Raw genomic sequence first — 20343 nt, 5'->3', positions numbered from 1 at the left:
TATATTTATATTAATAAAAAGAAAATGGAAGTTACGGAAAGCTGAAACCTTGTGAAAATAACGACATAACAAAAACATTATTTAACCCAGTATTATGAAATGTTTTTGCTTCACTTAGCTTAAACGACAACCTGTAGCAACATTATTATAATAAAGTCATACAAAGTACCGCTTACCGCATATATCCGTGCGTGAAATAATTATTCATCTTCCATGTCATTACGTTCTGCGGGTCGGCAAAAACGGGATTAATCACAACACAAGCCGCCGTCATTAACGAATAATGAAAGTGAGCAAGTTTTTACACGCTCTGTAGAGGGATTTAATAATAGCGTATAATCTATGTAGGCCTGGGAAAAGGCTGAGCAGCTGAAAACCTTGCTAAAAGTATAATGAAATTATTAATAGTAGGTAAGTTCAGTTCAAACTTGAAGTTTTTTATTTTACTTAGGTACCTACATACTCGTAGTTTGTATATTTGCGTTCTTGATAATTTTCATGAGAACATGTTTTTGATTTGAATATAAAATCTACCAATTTAGAAACGTTGCAGTAACATTAATATTATAATATATGTATTCTTACGTTTATAAGTCACAGTCACGATGAGTGTTGCACGTTTCAAATTTGGGAGTACCCATATACGACCTAAGGTCATAGAAGGTAGGATCCTATAGAAGTGGTATACGCGTGCCTCCGTGAGGGACAAAATACATATAGGCAATGCGACACTATGATTGGTCGAATTTATTTGTTGCCCACCATAATACATAGGTACTAAATTTACGGTAGGGAATAAAAAAAAAGTGAGACTGTGGCAAGGACAAACAATAATAGCGCTTTCGCTGCTACTCCTACTGAAAGATACATAAGACTATCCCGTTATACTAGATTCATGACCTAGGTACATATAATTATTTATCACAGTTGTGCAACAACATTCGCTACAAAGAAATTTTAATCAGAATCTTCCAGACAGTGAAATATTAAAGTAAAGCAAGCCTTTTGTTTATTCACCCTCATGTTTGTCGCTCGTACACAATGTGTAATTACTTGGCACTTTTTATGGAACCCTTTTCGGTTGCGTTGAAATGTACAAAACGTCCTCTGCAAAAGACATTGTTTCGTTTTGTAAGCTTGTCATAAAAAAATCAAGGTAAAAGCATAAAAAATATTAAATATTGTTAATATTAATTAAGTATTGCTAGGTATACTTTTGAAGCATTTACCTAGACATCTAGCTAGATTAGACTTACATCGACCGGGATATGAACCGTGATTACCTTTTGTATTGTTTTTGAGCTCCCGATATTCATATCCCGGTCGATATAAATCTAGTGAAACAGACCGTGAATCATTCAAAACTTATCTAGCTAGATTATTCCATTACATTACGTTGCCATAAAAAAAAATAGATTGATATAAAAAAAATATACGAGTTTCATTTGCTTTTAAAGCACTTGTATAAATCCCATATAGTTTCATAGAATTATATATATATATATATACTCTCGTTGCAAATATCACTTGGTTTACACAGTTTAATTTATAATATAAATTATAAAGTACAGTGGAATCCGTTTATAAATTATTCCGCTTAAATACTGACCGAATTAGCGTATCGCCGGTCAGTTTCCTAATTCGTCAATTTTGCTGATTCAACAGTTTAATGATTAGACTGTTTCTTAATTCGCCAATTTCCTTTTTTGCCAGCTTCACTAAATTGTCAGAGCCCCTATTAAGCCAGTTTCTTGAGTCGCAAACGTCCTTATTCCTCAATTATCTTAAGTTGTCAGTTTTGCTATTTCGTCATTTTCCTAATCCGTTACTTTCCTTGTTCATCTGATAGTTTAGTTTGTCAGTTTTCCCATCTCGTCATGTTTATGATTTGCTACTTTTTTGGGGTTCCGTAGTAAACTAGGAACCCAGCTGTTTTTAAGGCGATCTTAAGGCGATACAAGACATATTTTTGTACTCAGCTAAAAGTCACGAAATGTAAGTTGAAACATCAATGAAGCATCAATAGGTTCATCTTTTGATTCTGCATCAAGCCTTGGTCTCTTGCTACTTGCCACACGACCCTGAAATCACCTTGTATATTTGATACACCGAAACACGACTATAAGACCCTGGCAACTAGTGAAACTGGCGAATATAGAAACCGATTATCTAGGGGAAATGACCATTTGACCAAACTGACGAATAATTAAATTAGCACATAAGGAAACTAGCAAATCTACGAAACTGAAGCCTAGCAAAACTGGCGAAAGAGTAAACTGAAGGTTTAGGAAAATGACCCACTAGCGAAATTGTCAACCTAGTGAAAATGACCAGAAGGTAAACTGTTGAATCAGCAAAATTGACGAATTAGGAAACTGACCGGCGATACGCTAATTCTACTGACCGAATCCGCTCACTATGATGCAATTACTGTGCGAAGTTTGGTTGTCATATAAAATTCTTTGTGACAAACTAAAGTCGGATAAGATAACTTCGATTATAGTGACAGATCGCTTAATACCTATAAATCCTATTTTTTAGGGTTCCGTACCCGAAGGGTAAAAACGGGACCCTATTACTAAGACTCCGCTGTCCGTCCGTCCGTCCGTCCGTCTGTCCGTCCGTCCGTCCGTCCGTCCGTCCGTCCGTCCGTCCGTCCGTCTGTCACCAGGCTGTATCTCACGAACCGTGATAGCTAGACAGTTGAAATTTTCACAGATGATGTATTTCTGTTGCCGCTATAACAACAAATACTAAAAACAGAATAAAATAAAGATTTAAGTGGGGCTCCCATACAACAAACGTGATTTTTGACCGAAGTTAAGCAACGTCGGGCGGGGTCAGTACTTGGATGGGTGACCGTTTTTTTGCTTGTTTTGCTCCATTTTTTGTTGATGGTGCGGAACCCTCCGTGCGCGAGTCCGACTCGCACTTGGCCGGTTTTTTATTAAATTAATTCCGGTTATACTGACATATTCGCTGATTTTCGTGACCGTCCCCACGTCTTTTCCTTCGAGGACTGTTTTTAGGGTTCCGTAGCCAAATGGCACAAAACGGAACCCTTATGGATTCGTCATGTCTGTCTGTCTGTCTATCCGTCTGTCCGTCTGTCTGTCCGTCCGTATGTCACAGCCACTTTTTTCCGAAACTATAAGAACTATACCTACTGTTGAAACTTGGTAAGTAGATGTATTCTGTGAACCGCATTAAGATTTTTACACAAAGATAGAAAAAAACAATAAATTTTGGGGGTTGCCCATACTTCAAAAACTGAAACTCAAAAATTTTTTTTTCATCAAACCCATACATACGTGTGCGGTATCTATGGATAGGTCTTCAAAAATGATATTGAGGTTCCTAATATCATTTTTCTCTAAACTGAATAGTTTGCGCGAGAGACACTTCCAAAGTGGTAAAATGTGTCTCCCCCCCCCCCCCCCCTGTGAATGATAAAACTAAAAAAACTATATGACCATGCAAACTTCCACCGAAAATTGGGTTGAACGAGATCTAGTAAGTAGTTTTTTTTTAATACGTCATAAATCCCCTAAATACGGAACCCTTCATGGGCGAGTCCGACTCGCACTTGGCCGCTGTTTTAGAAAGGGACCACATTTAACACAGGTTTGTAAGAGAAAGCTAAGTTTTCTAAACAAGGAGGTTAGTTTAAAATTTATTTTAGATGTCTTTTGATCTGAACTGTAACTATAAATGTTCTTTATTTGGTTTATTTTTACAAATGTTTGCTTGTTTGTAAGTTTAGGTAGTACGATAAAGTAGGTACCTAATAAAATAAAGAAATTAAATATGCGAAAAATTCTAATACCTATATATAGGTAGTTTGAAACCGTATTTTGCAAAAAAAAACGAAAACTCTTACAGTACCTATCAAAAACCATCATGACAGCATCTAAACGCCCAAAAGTTTACAAATCCATCATATTACAGGACAAACCAATAGAACAAATCAAGCAGTACAAATATCTAGGAAGCGTAATGACCAATGACTCTAGATGCACCGAGGACATCAGACAAAGAATCGCTATGGCTAAAAGAGTCTTCAATAACAAAAAAAGATCTAGTTAAGGCACGCATCTCAAAAAAGCCAAAAAACGATTAATAAAGGTGTTTATCTGGAGAATTGCGTTGTATGCGAGTGAGACATGAACACTGAGACAAAAAGATAGAAAACGGTTGGAAGCTTTCGAAATGTGGTGTTGGCGGAGGATGGAAAGGATCAGCTGGACTGAGAGGAAGACGAATGAAGAAGTCCTGAGGATGATAGGAGAAAAGCGATGCTTATTAAATACAATAAGAAATAGGAGAGGCATGATGGTAGGACACCTGATACGGCATGACAAGTTTTTCCTGAACATCTTGGAAGGCAGGATTGAAAAGACAAGAGAAGAAGGGAAACCTAGAATAAATTATCTTAGCCAAATAAAAAATGATACGTCGTATGAGGAAATTAAAAGACCGGCACAAGAAAGGAATGATTGGCGATTACTCCACCGACAAGAGCAAAGCTCTTAAGTTATGATGATGATGATGATGACATAAAATATTCCCGGCGATCTAACTATCATAACTTCATCATCTGCTAAAATCTTTGCCAACAATTTCTTTCAAGCTTTAAACCCCACTTCAGAGGCATGCATAATAAATCTTTAGGAGATATAGCTACCCCAGGAAACAGCAATTGCACTTTCGAAGTATAAGAGGTTAAAATTCAGATTTAGAAATATTTTCTACGAAATTTGTTTGGAATATGATCAGTTGAGCCATTAATGAGCTTTTTTTTTAAACTACGGAAACGAATTATATCGCGTATAATGAATTAAGCTTATCTTACTGAAACGACGTAAGTTCTATAGCTAATTGTATTGTATGAAGATACGGAATCCTCCATTATACTCGTAGGTGGCCCGAAAGGCACATGGCCGATTTCATTCACATTCACACACCCCTAAACAGACCGTAAACGAAATTGTAAAACCCATTTTCCAAAACTACAATTAAAATTTGCGATTTCAGTAAGTACCTACGAAATATAATAATTTTGATAGAAAGCGACGGTAAACATACCTGCTATTATTTTATATTAGGTAAGTAATCATAATCATTTATTCAGTAGTATTCAAATACGTGTGAAACGTCGAGAACCAAACATGTCAAATAGGTCAAGAAAGTAATAAAAAAGATAAGATAAAAAGATAGTTTATTCAAGTAGGCATAATTACAATGCGCTTATGAACTTTAAATAAAGCTAACCGGCTCCAACCCTACACCTCTGCCCCGAGAAAATTGAAATCCCCCCTCAATTGGAGGAGGGTATATCATATAAATGTTTGTTAAACATTATCATTAAAGTGTACTAACTGCGATATATTCTATGTCAGAAAGACGAAGATGTTTCCAGCGTAAATTATACAAGATGATCCTAAACCTTGCAGTCGTTAAATGGTGAAACTTTTCAATTACCGCCCAAAGTGCCTTTGGATCTGTTCCAGATTTTCCATTCGACATTTGGGTTATTTTTTCTCACATAAATAGAAAGAGTTGATGTGGGTGCTATTGGCTACAGTAGCTCAGTTGGCAGAGCGATGGGCTAGTGATCCAGAGTCGTGAGTATACATGTATACTTCGCCCGGGACGGTGCATTTTTACACTCTTCATTTATTTCTAAGCATGGCATCGTTAATACTGAGGTAAAACAATCCTAGCTAGACTCTCTTTTCCAGAATGTCCGTTTACTGCTCACTATATCCACTTGCGGCACCCAAGCCCGTCATTTATATATAATGGAATAATATTTCCCAAAAAAATGTGAGGATCGCCGCTTTCAAAAAATCAAAATCCTTCGTAACCTCAGGTATTACTAACGGAACAATGTGTATAGTATGCAGCGCAGCATGATATGCAGTTGATACGAAATTGACGCAGGTCAATCTACTTCTTGGCGAACGAAAACTGACTGAACATTAGTAAACAGAAAATAGGTAGGTAACTGTATGTGCTGAGATGAGGCCATTTCGTGGCACTTTAATCTTATTTTGTGTTTCTTTTATATTATGTATTGTCTGTGCTTACGAATAAATTATATTCTATTCTATTCTATTCTATTCTATTCTTTATATAAATAAACTATAAATTATGTACATTCATTATAAACATGACGTTCATACGAACTGTTTAAATATCATGCAACTTATATTTATTATTTTCATTGTTGAAATGTGCCTGTTACCGAGCCATTCAAGTAAAACATCTTGTGCAAACTACACGAAAAACAAAATTCATATCGGGTAAATTCATAATATAATTTTTATAATCCGTCATTTTTTTTAACTCTTATTCAGTCGTTATAAGAGTATGGCGAAAGGGTCTATCGCAGTTCTTGATTTAGAAAAACTTTGTGTGTTCTTTGAAAAATGTATTTAAAGTAAAGATATACCTATATATAGTTACTCGTCTTAAAGTTAATAAAGGAAATCCTATCATTTATGGTCAATACCTAATTAATCAACAATAAAGATAATAATTAAGGAATATAAAAAAGAAACAAGGAATACAATAAGCCGATTGGATTTTGTGGCTCTCCCCTCTCCCTCCCTCCCTCTTAGTAACGACAGTTAATATTAAAACCAGTATTTTTTTACAGAATCATGAAATTAAATGGACCGTCATAAGTGATACGAGTACAAACTATTACTACGCTTATGACTAAACTTCATAAAATTTGGGGTAAAAATGTATAAATTCCTATGGGTATTGTTGATGTTGACTATATCGAGCTTGGAAGCTGAAAAAGTATCCTTTCACACGTTTTACGAGACAAAGTTAACAAAAGAAGAAATACTTCAGCAAGCTAAGGCCAATACCACATTGTAAGTTATAGCTTTAATTGCTAAGTATGTAATTATTTTATGTCTAGCAACTCAATTTTTTTAATTAATAAAGTATACATTGTCAACATCTGTAATTTTTTTTGATAGAGCATGCAACTAAGTATATTATATAAAAACATCGCGTCGCGTCGACTTGAGAACCTCCTCCGTTTTTTTCGTCGGTTTAAAAAAAAAATTTTTTTAAACCAGATTTGACTAAACTAATACCTACTCTCTTCATCATTGTATAATTTTATACAATTACAGATGTTGGCTAAAACTATTGAAATATTTAAAAGAATAAATAATCTTCTGAAATACTTCAGTACCAACACTTTTATTCGGTTTCGGATTATTTATACATTTAGTATTATCGAGACGTTGATAAAACTCGCTTCTCACTGCTGTGACTCTTGGGATCATTGAAAAACTTGCCACGTTGGTCACGTAGATAAAAGCAAGAAAATTAGGTAGTCAAAATATTGAAAACTCGTCATACTTTAACAATATAACTTTACCTTAGTAGTGATGGAAGAGATCGCTCTTAAGCCATAATATCGCCTGATGTTACCTCTATCCAATTGTCTTTTCTTATGTTACTGTACATTCATTGTAAACTATGTGAGGTGTGCAATAAAGAGTATTATATTAAGTATGTCTACGGATTATTTTTAGCGTAGTGATCCATTAATTGGGATATTTTGCAAATATCTACTGAATAATAATCTAAATAGTACTTAGTTTAATGTGCCATATTAAAATAATCTAACGTATTTTTCTGTAAGTAAGTCCTAAACATTTGTATCGCAGTTGGTGCTCTTCCGAAATCGAACTTCCTTGTGATCCTAATGAATTCAGGCGCTTAGATGGTTCCTGCAACAACTTGGATCATCCAACGATCGGAGCGGCGCACACCCCTTTTGTAAGGTTACTCCCTCCAGAGTTTGGAAATGGTATGGTCCTTGTCGCTCCATTGTCAGAAATAATGATATAGTCTGTGCGGAAAGAGAAGAGTCGTAGAATGTATTTGACCCCATACATTTCACGACTCTTCTCTTTCCGCACAGACTCTAGTCGAAATAAAGTACGTATTATTTTTTTCGTGACAAGAAAACTACGCTAGTAGCTACCAAAGACTCTGTATATAAGGGTCAATTCATAGCTGTGAAATTGCATTGATTATACAGTTGTGTATAGTTTAGTTTAGTCTTCCTAGAATTAATTTTTTGATGGTTAAATAACACTTGACTTTTCAACCCGAAGGTAAGGTTTGTTTATGACGTGCTGCATTTTTTTTTACATTTAGGATTTGAACCGAAACCGGCCCAAGACGGAGGGCCAGAACCTCCAGCCCGACACATTCGCACCACCTTAATAGCCAACGGTATTCGACCAGATCCCATATTCACCATACTCGCGACACACTTCTTTGTACTTATGGCAGCGGATTCAGTCAGTATACAAGACACAGGTGAGTCGCAGAACTTTTCGATTTTCAGGTTGTGTAAATCAGTTTTTAATTCATGAGTCATTGTTTTTCAGTAAACTATGTGTTGTGGAAACCATACTGCTGTCAACCAAAAGGCAAAACCGATCCGCTGTGCACCCCTGTTCAAGTTCCAAATGATGACCCTGTCCACAGATTTTCTGACATACGCTGCCTTAATCTAACCAAACCTATAACCTACCAATTCGTTGGATGCACGAGGAATGACACTGTACCAGAGCGAGTGAGTTCTCTTTTATTTAAATATACTGCTCAAAAGAAAATACTAGCCACTAAGTGTTTTGAACGGGTGCATTACATTTTTATAATAACTTTTTATATATTATAGTTTGATATATCGTTATTTCGAATAACGCAATGAATGGCATACTACCGTAACACCTAATTAACGGTACACATAATGTTATTATTGGTATAATGGTCATAAGGTATATTTACACTTCGTCTAATATACATTGCCATAATTATTACATACTCTAAAGCATATTATTTGTTATAACAAGTGATATCGCATAATTATTTGTGTGGCATAATAGTTGCATGACATAAATGGGTTAGGTTAGGTTGGAACTGCGACTCCACACAAACGAATAACAACCTAGCAAAAGGAGGGTTAGGTTACGTTAGAACTTTGACCCTCCGTACAATGAAATACCTAGCAAAAAAGTGGTTTAGGTTAGGTTTGAACTGCGGCCCCCGCAGAATCGAAAACCATGAAAAAATTGGTTTGGTTAGGTTAGAACTGCGACCCCCCTAGAATAAAATATGTAGCAAAAGAAGTACCTGCTAATTTTTTTCGTCAGGCATGTTTACACTATGATAATCTGTATTTAATTATTGGGTCTGCGTACTAGATATGAAAAATATGTAAATTTTTATGTTATTATTAAATGAAATATGACAAAAATAATTGATAAAATTGTATAAAGTATTACGTTATAAAAAATATAATATAACAAATGTCATTATAGCACAGGTGTATATATTATTTAAAAATTATATTACAATAGGCATTATAACAATGACAGGTTAGATGAAATCACAATATAACAAAGGAAATATATAATAAAAATTACATTATAACATATAATAATATATCAAATGGCGTTATAACAAATGTATGATAGTTTTTTTATAATTATATTAAGCATTACACACCCGTTTTGAACGTTACGTGGTGCCTCGTTTGCCAAATTTAAATAGGTTAGATTTGTTAGATAGGTTAGATCGTTAAATATCTTTAGCAAATTTTACAACCTATCTTACATTTTACACAACCTGTATTTTTTTAATAACAGTAAAACAAGGTTTTGGTTGTTATTAAGGCTTATAAAAAATAAATAAGCAGTTAATTGTTTAGTTTTCCTGTAATTACCAAATTTCTTATTATTCTTTTGAATAGTATGTATAAATAAATTACCACTCTATACACTGGAATAGGCTGAGTTTTTTTTATAAATATTATAAGTACTTATGTTCTTTATTAATTGACAGATCAGTTCAGCGATGCCCCTTTTCGACTTGTCGATCGTGTATGGCAACAGTTTACAGAATGCTTTAAAGAAAGGCAGATTGTATAATCGAGGTCTACTCAAATACGAATTGGTCGACGGCAGAGTGCTTCCACCAAGCACTCCTACCGTACCGAATATTTGCTTGTTAAATCAACCACCTCATGAAACTAGATGCCATGCATCACGTGAGTAACCTATGAGATACCTCATCATCATCATGACTTAAGAGTTTTGCTTTGGAGTAATCGCCAATCATTTATTTCTATGAGATACCTATTTAATGAAAATTCCTTCTCGATACATTTAGTATCTAAAAGGCATAATAACCAACCAAATTCGAACTGTATTTATACTTATAATATCAGCGAATATCCAGTAAAACGACTCTGTAGTATGTACTATACATATAAGTTTATATAAAAAAAGAATATCGAATTAATATTCGAATCTCTTTTATTCATAAAGGAAGTACGTGCGAACTACATTACGCGTAAACTAATTGAGCGAGAAATTAGTCGATTACTCGTCGCCGGGTACTTTAGGATACTGTTCACCGAAAAAGATACTTATATACTATAATACCTATCTATACTTACCATTTCAATTTCAGCGGAAGATGGAATGAACTCACTTTTAGGCATAAATCTTATGGGCATCTGGTTCTGGCGTAACCATAACAGAATCGCTTCACGTTTGGCAGATTTAAACCCTTGCTGGAATGATGACAAAATATTTTACACCGCTAGAGATATCAATGTAGCTACATATGTGCAGATACTTTACCACGAATTTCTATCACTGTTACTTGGTAAGAACTTTGAAACATTTAATCGTGTTTTATGCTAATATTTTGGCACATATTGCTACCATCATGATCATGCAGTCAAGATAAGGATTTAAGGATGACTCACGTTAGACCGGGCCAGAGCTTCCGGCGCTTCGTTTTCTATGGAAAGCACCACATGATCACTGATCAGCCGTCATAGAAAATGACAAGACGGACGCCTCGGGTCTCGTGAGTCATCCTTTAGCCACTTTCGAAGACCTTGCATTACGCCCCTGCTGGCGGGTCACGGTGAACCCATGCATCGCATTCCCGAGTTTGTAGACAAATTCGATGTCACTTTTGTCGAGTTTTGTAACATTGTTGCTTCTTTACTAGCTGCTTGAGCCTCGATCTCAGCAATTTATAATCTAAAGTCTATTTTTTTATTCGGTAGACTGAAATGACAGTTAATAGTATGGAATGACATTTCATGTTCATACTATTAACTGTCATTTCAGTCTACCGAATAAAAAAATAGACTTTAGACACGCGGTAGCGTGTCCAGCCAAGTTCAAAGAAAAAGGAACTGGCGACGCAGCAACCGTGTGTAATATTACACGAATCATTTCGAGCTACTTTTGACCCCTTCATAACATGAAACCTACTTAACCTACACACATGAAATTTGGCACATGTATTCAAGTCCCTTAGCTTGTACAAAATACAAAATTTCATAAACATAGCTCAAACAGTTATTGATAAATTAACGTTTAAAAACCGGCATTTTTGTGACTGACTGACATATAGATCAAAAACCTAACCCACTTCCAGATGACCTAGATACTTGAAATTTGGCATAAAGGTAGACTATTAGGTGTATATAGAGGGAAAAATCTAAAACTGGAAATTATTGATATTTCGATGGAAAAAAAATTATTAATACTTATAGACCAAAGACCTAACCCACTTCTAGATGACTTAGAAACTTGATATTTGGCATCAACTATTAGGTGCATATAGAGGGAAAAATCTGAAAACTAGAATCTATTGATATTTCGGTGGAAAAAAAAAATATTAATACTTATAGACCAAAAACCTAACCTACTTCTAGATGACTCAGAAACTTGATATTTGGCATCAAGGTAGACTATTAGGTGCATATAGAGGGAAAAATCTGAAAACTAGAAATTATTGATATTTCGATGGAAAAAAAAATGCATTAATACTTATAGACCAAAAACCTAACCCACTTCTAGAGGACTTAGAAACTTGATATTTGGCATCAAGGTAGACTATTAGGTGCATATAGAGGGAAAAATCTGAAAACTGTAATTTATTGATATTTCGGTGGAAAAAAAAATCCTTATAGACCAAAAACCTAACCTACTTCTAGATGACTTAGAAACTTGATATTTGGCATGAAGGTAGACTATTAGGTGCATATAGAGGGAAAAATCTGAAAACTGAAACTTTTTGACAATTAACCGCGCGTTAGCGTTAGTAATGATATCCCAACAAAAACATAAATGTGAAATGAAAGCCAAGTTCAATAGGTATTAAGAATATGTGTCGTTGTTGACTCGCCGACAAAAGAATTGAGATTTGAAATCTATATGGGTGCCAAGTTCTGTGCTGTGTAGAAAATCCTGAAATTATTAAAGGATTTGTCTTGGCTAGTTTTTAAAAACAAACCAATTTTTTGAAAAATAACATAGATAAATATATATTACCTATATGCCTATACGTAAAAACTAGCCTAATTCTTTTGTCGGCGAGTCAACAACGACACATATTCTTAATACCTATTGAACTTGGCTTCCATTTCACATTTATGTTTTTGTTGGGATACTATTTTTAGTTAAGCAATGAATACGAACTCGCCGAATATCAACTTTTTTTGTTACTTATTCGCCGAATATGAAAAAACTGTTCTTATTTTTCTCAGTGTTCATTTCGTACCTAAGTATATCTAACGTAGGTATCTATTAAATATCTACGCTAATTACGCTTTACTAAGTAGTTCAGTCACCAGCAAATATATATGACTGTGGGCAACCGTGCAAAAATATCTGATGCTCCATTGGAGGCATAGGTATATGACGACACTACCTCGGTAAAAGTATGTGATGCTTTGTGGCCGGAAAAAACATCGTTAGTCTGTATCCGCATAAATATCGGATCGGGTCGCTTAAAAATATTTGACGACTCATAAAAATCAAAATTATGTGATTACTCTCATCTGATAATTATATGTCTCCACTGTGAATGCAAATACATGGGATGGCAGACGGACCGCCTATATATCTGACACGAAATTATGAAAAATGTCATCAATCGGCAAAAACGAACCATACCTGGATAGCATAGAACCTTAAATTGTATGAAGTGATTTGACAATTCACAAAAAGAGTGCAGACTTGTCATTGCATGTCTGTCTCACGTATTTCATTTGCAATTTTAAATTGTGACATAAATAAAAATCAGGTAGACTTTAATAGAAGATGTGTAATAAACCTCCTTCTTACATAAAAAGAATGATGAAGAAGTCAACTTGTGAGACTGTGACAAGGACAAACAATAATAGCGCTTTCGCTGCTACTCCTACTGAAAGATACATAAGACTATCCCGTTCGGTCATTTCCCCCACGCCTCATGCCAGATCCAGAGATACTAGATTCGTGATTGCAATATGTTCAAAACAAAAAAATTATATCCATTTTATTCCGTCAAATCGATGATAGAATAATGTGAGACAGACATATACAATGACAGACATATACTAATCTGCAATCTTTTCGTGAATTGTCAAATCACTTGATACAATTTACGGCTCTATACCAAACATGTATGGTTCGTTTTTGAAGTTCGATAACATATTTGTGATTTTCCAACGTGTCAGATATATAATAGGCAGTTCGTCGTCCATCCGATGTTTTTGCTTTCACAGTGGAGAGATATTTATGCCAGATGAGAGTAATCAGATAATTTTGAATTTTATGAGTCGTCAAATATTTTTAAGCGACCCGATCCGATGTTTATGCGGATACAGACTAACGATGTTTTTGCCGGCCACAAAGCATCACATTTTTTTACCGAGGTATAGTGTCGTCATATACTTATGGCTCCAATGGAGCATCAGATATTTTTGCACGGCTGCCCACAGTCATATATTTATGCTGGTGACTGTACATGGCAAGTATAAGTGTTTTAATGGCCTGATATAAAATTAATTTTCAAGGTTGGAGTAATCTGAAGGAAAGCTCTGTTGTGTCGGAGAGCCAAGGGTTCAGAGACATGTACAACCCAGAAGTGATGCCAACAATATCCTTGGAATTCCCTTATATACTCCGATGGGCTCACTTGATGCAAGAAGGAAGGGTTAAGTATGTTTTACTGTAAAGCCTACTACTATACCATATATTTTACTACATAACTAAACCCTTATTATTGTGCATGACTACATTTACGATAAAAAAAAAACAATATATTATGTATTTACATAACTTAATTAAGGTGACGTAAGAACAAAAATAGTTTCATGAATTTTGTAGTACTTATTTTATACGTAATGTGTATCACGTGTTTATTTTGTATCGTGTCTATAGAAGAGCTAGATACTTCGTGCTTTGCAAGTTAGAATCTTAAAAAAAATAGCGGTCATGACAATTTGGATACTAGTTAAAACATTAGATACACTGATTTGTCTTATAAGCTGTATCAATTTATTGCCAGATGGCGTCATGCACTAACTCAGTGGTCTCAGTTCCAACCATTTTGTTCGGTGTTTAGACCTCTGGTTACTGGTACAGTTTCACAGCGCCATTTGTTGATGAGTAGTAGAGTTTTTATGAGCAGAGGTCTCAGTAACACCCAAAACCTTTGGTCAAAATAACTTCCATTAAAAGATGGATAGATTGCGTTGAAAATTGGATAAACGCGAGTTTCAGCCTTCTTGTTATGTTTGTCACTAGCGACCCGCCCCTGCTTCGCAGTGGGAAATCTTAATACTTAAATTATACACCTAATCCTTCCTCAAGAATCACTATTGAAAATCCATTCAGTGGTTTTCGAGTTTATCGCGAACATACATATACACAGACAGACGCGGCAGACGACTTTGTTTTATAAGGTGTAGTGATGGTTATAACTTATAATTTATTGCTTTACTACTTGCAATAATTACACTACAATTTCGCTATTTTAATAATGATGTTTCAGGATGTACGACGAAGCCGGACATTATCTCAAGCAAGTGCCTATAGTAAACCTGACATTACGAACAGGGTACCTAGTGTTAGACAATAACCTTGACGGAATGACGCAAGGGTCTTTCCGGCAGGCGAGCGGCAAACTTGACTACACCATAGACCCTGACGTAAGTAGCCATAAATTTCAACCAAAATCTGTTTTGAAAACGCACTTAATTATTGCTGACTGCACTTAGTACCAACCAGATTATTCTGAAATGCCTGCATTAAGTAGGTACATATTCTTGCAAAATTTAATACGGCGTTTAAGTAGGTTAAAATCAACTTGCATGGTTTTATACATTGTTGTTTGTTATACATATAACCGTGTTAAAAACACTATAAAGTATCTTTCTGGTAAAATGAATAATTTATAGATAATTATATTATATACAATTTAACCGTTTTTTAACCCTATACAGAAAAATAATGGGTCAATGAGATTTAAAATTTGTACAAAGGCTGTCAAATCGGAAATTAGAAACAATTTTTAATTAATTGTAACGAGTACGTATACATAGTAGTACTAGTAGTAAGCTTTATATATTTTTATTTTTAGGTAGGTGAATTGGTTCTTGGAGGTCTACAGCGTGCATCAGATGTAGGCTCTAGTGACTTGGAAAAGGGCAGATATAATAATTTCCCACCTTACATTGAATACATAAAGTACTGTACCGGACAATGCATTAACAATTTTGATGACCTTGTGGACTTGATCGATACTGATGTAAGTAAATTTAATACATACATCTAAAGTGGACGCACTGATCCGAAATTGGGTCCCTCTAATACTCCCATACATCACTTGCGATAATTATTGCGAGATTGTAGGTATATTGCGAAAAATTGGGGAGGGATCTGATTTCAAAATTGCCAACATTTTTAGCATCCATGTGAAGTCGGCAATCTTGGCAAAGTTACCTGAGTAACGCGGTCAACAACTGAACATCGTTATATGTGCAGTAGAATAGGAACTTCATGGTATCTGATATCTCTGAGTTTTGGTCTAATCCATTCGTGTCAATCACCGAAAACCGTGAGGTAGGGTGTAAGGTAGTACTAATTTGATTTAATTATATGTAATTTGCTTTTAGAAACTGGATCTACTCCAAGAATTATACCGGCATGTGAGAGACATTGATATATTGGCAGGCACGTGGGTGGAGAAGCCGATTGAGGGAGGTTTTGCACCGCCAACATTTTACTGTATAGTAGTCAATCAGCTTTTAAGGAGTATGGTATCTGATAGACATTGGTATGAGCGACCAAACCGACCAAACGCCTTCACGTTAGGTACGTAAAATATTGCTAAACCATTAACCATGAGTACAATTTATACTGCATGACAAAACTTTACTTCAATCTTTTAATATTTACAATCACAAATAATATTTCCACATTTTTGTGGTAAAGAGAATGAGATGGCATGGTTCAGCAGAAGTATGTACACGTTAGTTTTATCCCAGAGGGAGAATTATCCGTAAGAGTACGCGTAGGTAGATACTAGACTATTTTACCGACACTGACGTCATAAATCGTATTGAGAATTATTCGCATTATACAGGGTGTCCCAAGAAGTAGTGATATACTGAAGCTGGGAGGTAGAGGACCTAGAGGGCTATCTGAATCACCCCCATGTATGTTCCGCGATTTTTCGTATTTTCGGAGTTATGATTTTTTTAATTTTTCACCTATCGCCGAGTACGATGAGATTTTTATTTATGGTGACGTGAATTATTGCGGTAGATGCTTGATTTTTTTTGTGTGCTAAGCTGATAGATAGGCCAATTCAGCATGGTAACATTTACTATCGTTAGATCTCTGAATGGAATTAAAAAAAAAATTAATGCCAAGAAAGATAAAATTACCCAGTATGTTTTATTTTTCTAAGCGCCCTTGAAGTTGTGAACATACTGGGTAATTTTATCTTTCTTGGCATTAATTTTTTTTTTAATTCCATTCAAAGATCTAACGATAGTAAATGTTACCACACTGAATTGGCCTATCTATCAGCGTAGCACACAAAAAAAATCAAGCATCTACCGCAATAATTCACGTCACCATAAATAAAAATCTCATCGTACTCGGTGATAGGTGAAAAATTAAAAAAAATCATAACTCCGAAAATACGAAAAATCGCGGAACATACATGGGGGTGATTCAGATAGCCCTCTAGGTCCTCTACCTCCCAGCTTCAGTATATCACTACTTCTTGGGACACCCTGTATAATAGTTATAGCGATAAATTAAATCAGTTATCTGGGCATTTCTATTTAATGATCTGGGGGACCTAAGATAGGTAGGTAATTTTTATTTATTTATTTTATTAGTTTTAATTTATTTAGTTTATACTTAATTTTAATAATAGTTTATAAGTTTTGTTTATGCAATAAATAATTTCCAAAGAAAAAAAAAGTTATGCCAACAATTTGTATGCTAGAATTGGGAATTTCTTGTATCTTTTTAATCCCAGTATGCTAGGACGGTAGGACGGACGGATCGGACGGATAGGATCAGATGGTAGGACGTTAAATAATGTTGTCAATGTCATAAAATATAATGTACTTACAGAACAACTACTAGAAATTCGAAAAGCATCAATATCCAGGGTTCTCTGCGATGTAGGAGACACAGTGAATCGTATACAGCCACGAGGATTTGAGCGCGCAGGGCCGAAGTAAGTACCTAGGTACTATATTGTTTAATTTGTACTACATGATTAGTCAAAATATAGTCAAAATATACTTTATTCATGTAGGCCTAGCAACAAGCACTTATGAATCGTAACATACTTATAAATTATCTTAAGCTAATTATCAGAGCAATTTATTGATGTTATTATTCCATAAGAATATTGGATTATTATACAAATCAAATTAAACACAAATTAAATTAAATTAAGAATTTCACAAAAGGATCGTCAAACATGAAAAAAAACTGTATAAAAAACACTAGTCTAGAATGTTTCTAGAATAAAATCTAAATGTCAAATAAATAAATAAAAAACACAAAAGAAGTATGTCCATCGGAATATCAATTTCCTCATCATTAATCAATCATACCTAAAAAAATAATCAAACGAATAACAATTAATCCCACGTTGTTAAATCATTCATGTAGTCTTGTGTGGTATAATACGCTTTAGAAATAAGTTTACGCTTTACATAATTCTTAAATTTATTAATAGATAATTCAGTAATATGGTTTGGAAGTTTGTTATAAAATCTCACACAATTACCCATGAATGATTTTTTAATTTTATGGAGCCGAGTGAAGGGCACTGCGAGCTTATGTTTATTTCTAGTATTAATATTATGAATTTCACAATTTTTTCTAAAATTTACAATGTTTTTATGTACATACAGAATATTCTCATAAATGTATTGACAGTGCACTGTCATTATGTCAATTTCCTTAAATTTATCTCTAAGTGAATCTCTATGGTTCATTTTGTATATTGCTCGAATAGCCCTCTTCTGCAGAACAAAAATGGTATTTATCTCTGAAGCACCACCCCACAGTAAAATACCATATGCCATAATGCTATGGAAGTAACTAAAATATACTAATCGAGCTGTTTTCACATCAGTTAACTGACGGATTTTGCTCACTGCAAAAGCTGCAGAACTCAGTCTATTCGAAAGAGTAGCAATATGGGGACCCCACTGGAGTTTAGAATCTAAAGTTATACCAAGAAAAACTGTACTATCAACTAATTCCAATTCCTCATCCTTCACAATGACACTTGTTTGCACATGCCTAACGTTACTACTAGTGACAAACTTAATACATTTAGTCTTTTTCTCATTTAACAATAAATTATTAACATTGAACCAATTTACTACTTTTGAAATAGCATCGTTTACATCACTATAAGCTTGTTGCTGTCGTTTGACTTTGAAAATAAGTGAGGTGTCGTCTGCAAACAATACTATATCATGGTGGGTCTTTACAAGGAATGGCAAGTCATTTATGTAGATAAGGAACAGGAAAGGCCCCAATATTGACCCCTGCGGTACACCCATAGAGACCAATGACCCCGGTGATCGCTGTCCACTCACATCGACACTTTGTATTCTACCATTTAAGTAGGACTTAAGTAAATTCAGTGCCGATCCTCTAACTCCATAATAATGAAGTTTCCTGATTAATGTTTCATGACAAACGCAGTCGAAGGCCTTAGACAAATCACAGAAGATACCTAAAGCATCTCGTGACTCCTCCCAGGCATCGAAAATATGCTTAATTAGCTCAACACCAGCATCGGTTGTTGAGCGACCCCGTGTAAAACCAAACTGCTTATTATGCATTAAATTATTAACGTTAAAATGTCGTACTAATTGAGAAAGAACTAATTTTTCAAAAATCTTGCTAAATGTTGGTAGCACAGATATCGGTCTAAAGTTAGTTTCGCGTAACAAAACACACTCATAAGTAGATTATTGAACTAAGAAATCATAATATACACAATTCATCTCGGAAGCGAAAATAAATATTTGATCTTTGTCTACATCACCATAGCCATGTTTTTAGGTTTCCTAACTTTTTCCTTAATTTCGCTCTATCCTTTATTGACATCGTCTTCGGGTATGTTGTACACCTATAATTTCCCACTCGTATTGAGTTTCTAATAAAATATTGATTTGTGTGTTCCAGAAATAGAATGGTTAGCTGTAAAGCAATCGAGCAAATAGACCTGACGGCATGGAAGGACTACTCCTGTTCCTGCTAATAGATTAAATACAAAAGCGTTTCAAAGGTTATTCATTTCATTTTTATTTTTTGCAGATTTTGATTTTTTGATGATGATAATATTTTTTCATTATAAGTTTAAATACATGTTCTGTTTTATTTGTAATGTTCTCTTTTACTTACCAGTAGGTTTTCGTGAGCCCTGATAACCAATGCAGTATCGTGTCCATAGACACCGACACTGGTCGTGTCACTGGCCGTGTCATATCACGGCTTATGGTGAGCGGCAACCTATTTGGTGGTGGTGGTGGTATACTGTAATTAATTACTTTGTCATTTCTTTAGGTTTAGCCTACTGTACGGCTAGTGTGAATTTGTTTTTTATGTCCTCTTGAATACCTATTTACTCTTATTAGTTAATGGTACGTTATCTTTCAATAAATAATTATTGTAATTAATAATTTAATTGTACAACCTCAACTGAGCGTTTCTTTTATTTTTTGCGATTTTTATATATTGTGACCTTTTTTGCCACTTTTGTGTTACTTCTACTCAGAATCACGAGCTCTTTCGCTCTTTGTATGGTAACAAAAAGAAAAGATTGAAAAATGTATGGAAATTTTAGGACACTTTTTGTCCTATAACAATAAAAAGGGCTCACGATCCTGACTAGAAATAACACAAAAGTGGCAAAAATGAACACAATATATAAAAATGGCAAAAAATAAAA

General features: G+C 34.7%; 1 protein-coding gene across 1 annotated transcript; it reads left to right on the top strand.

The window, feature by feature from the left end:
- Positions 1 to 6750: 6750 nt before the first annotated feature.
- On the top strand, positions 6751 to 19653 carry LOC134650373 (peroxidase-like). The gene is made up of 12 exons (XM_063505325.1): positions 6751 to 6887; positions 7698 to 7840; positions 8194 to 8358; positions 8430 to 8617; positions 9889 to 10093; positions 10519 to 10716; positions 13913 to 14057; positions 14893 to 15053; positions 15485 to 15648; positions 16016 to 16214; positions 17493 to 17598; positions 19578 to 19653. The coding sequence occupies exons 1-12, from the start codon at positions 6751 to 6753 to the stop codon at positions 19651 to 19653; spliced, it is 1887 nt and encodes a 628-aa protein (XP_063361395.1).
- Positions 19654 to 20343: the final 690 nt, after the last annotated feature.

Source organism: Cydia amplana, chromosome 8 (assembly GCF_948474715.1).
Source record: "Cydia amplana chromosome 8, ilCydAmpl1.1, whole genome shotgun sequence".
Taxonomy (NCBI): domain Eukaryota; kingdom Metazoa; phylum Arthropoda; class Insecta; order Lepidoptera; family Tortricidae; genus Cydia; species Cydia amplana.
The sequence above is the reverse complement of the archived record's forward strand: the minus strand, read 5'-3'. Positions and strand labels throughout refer to the sequence as shown.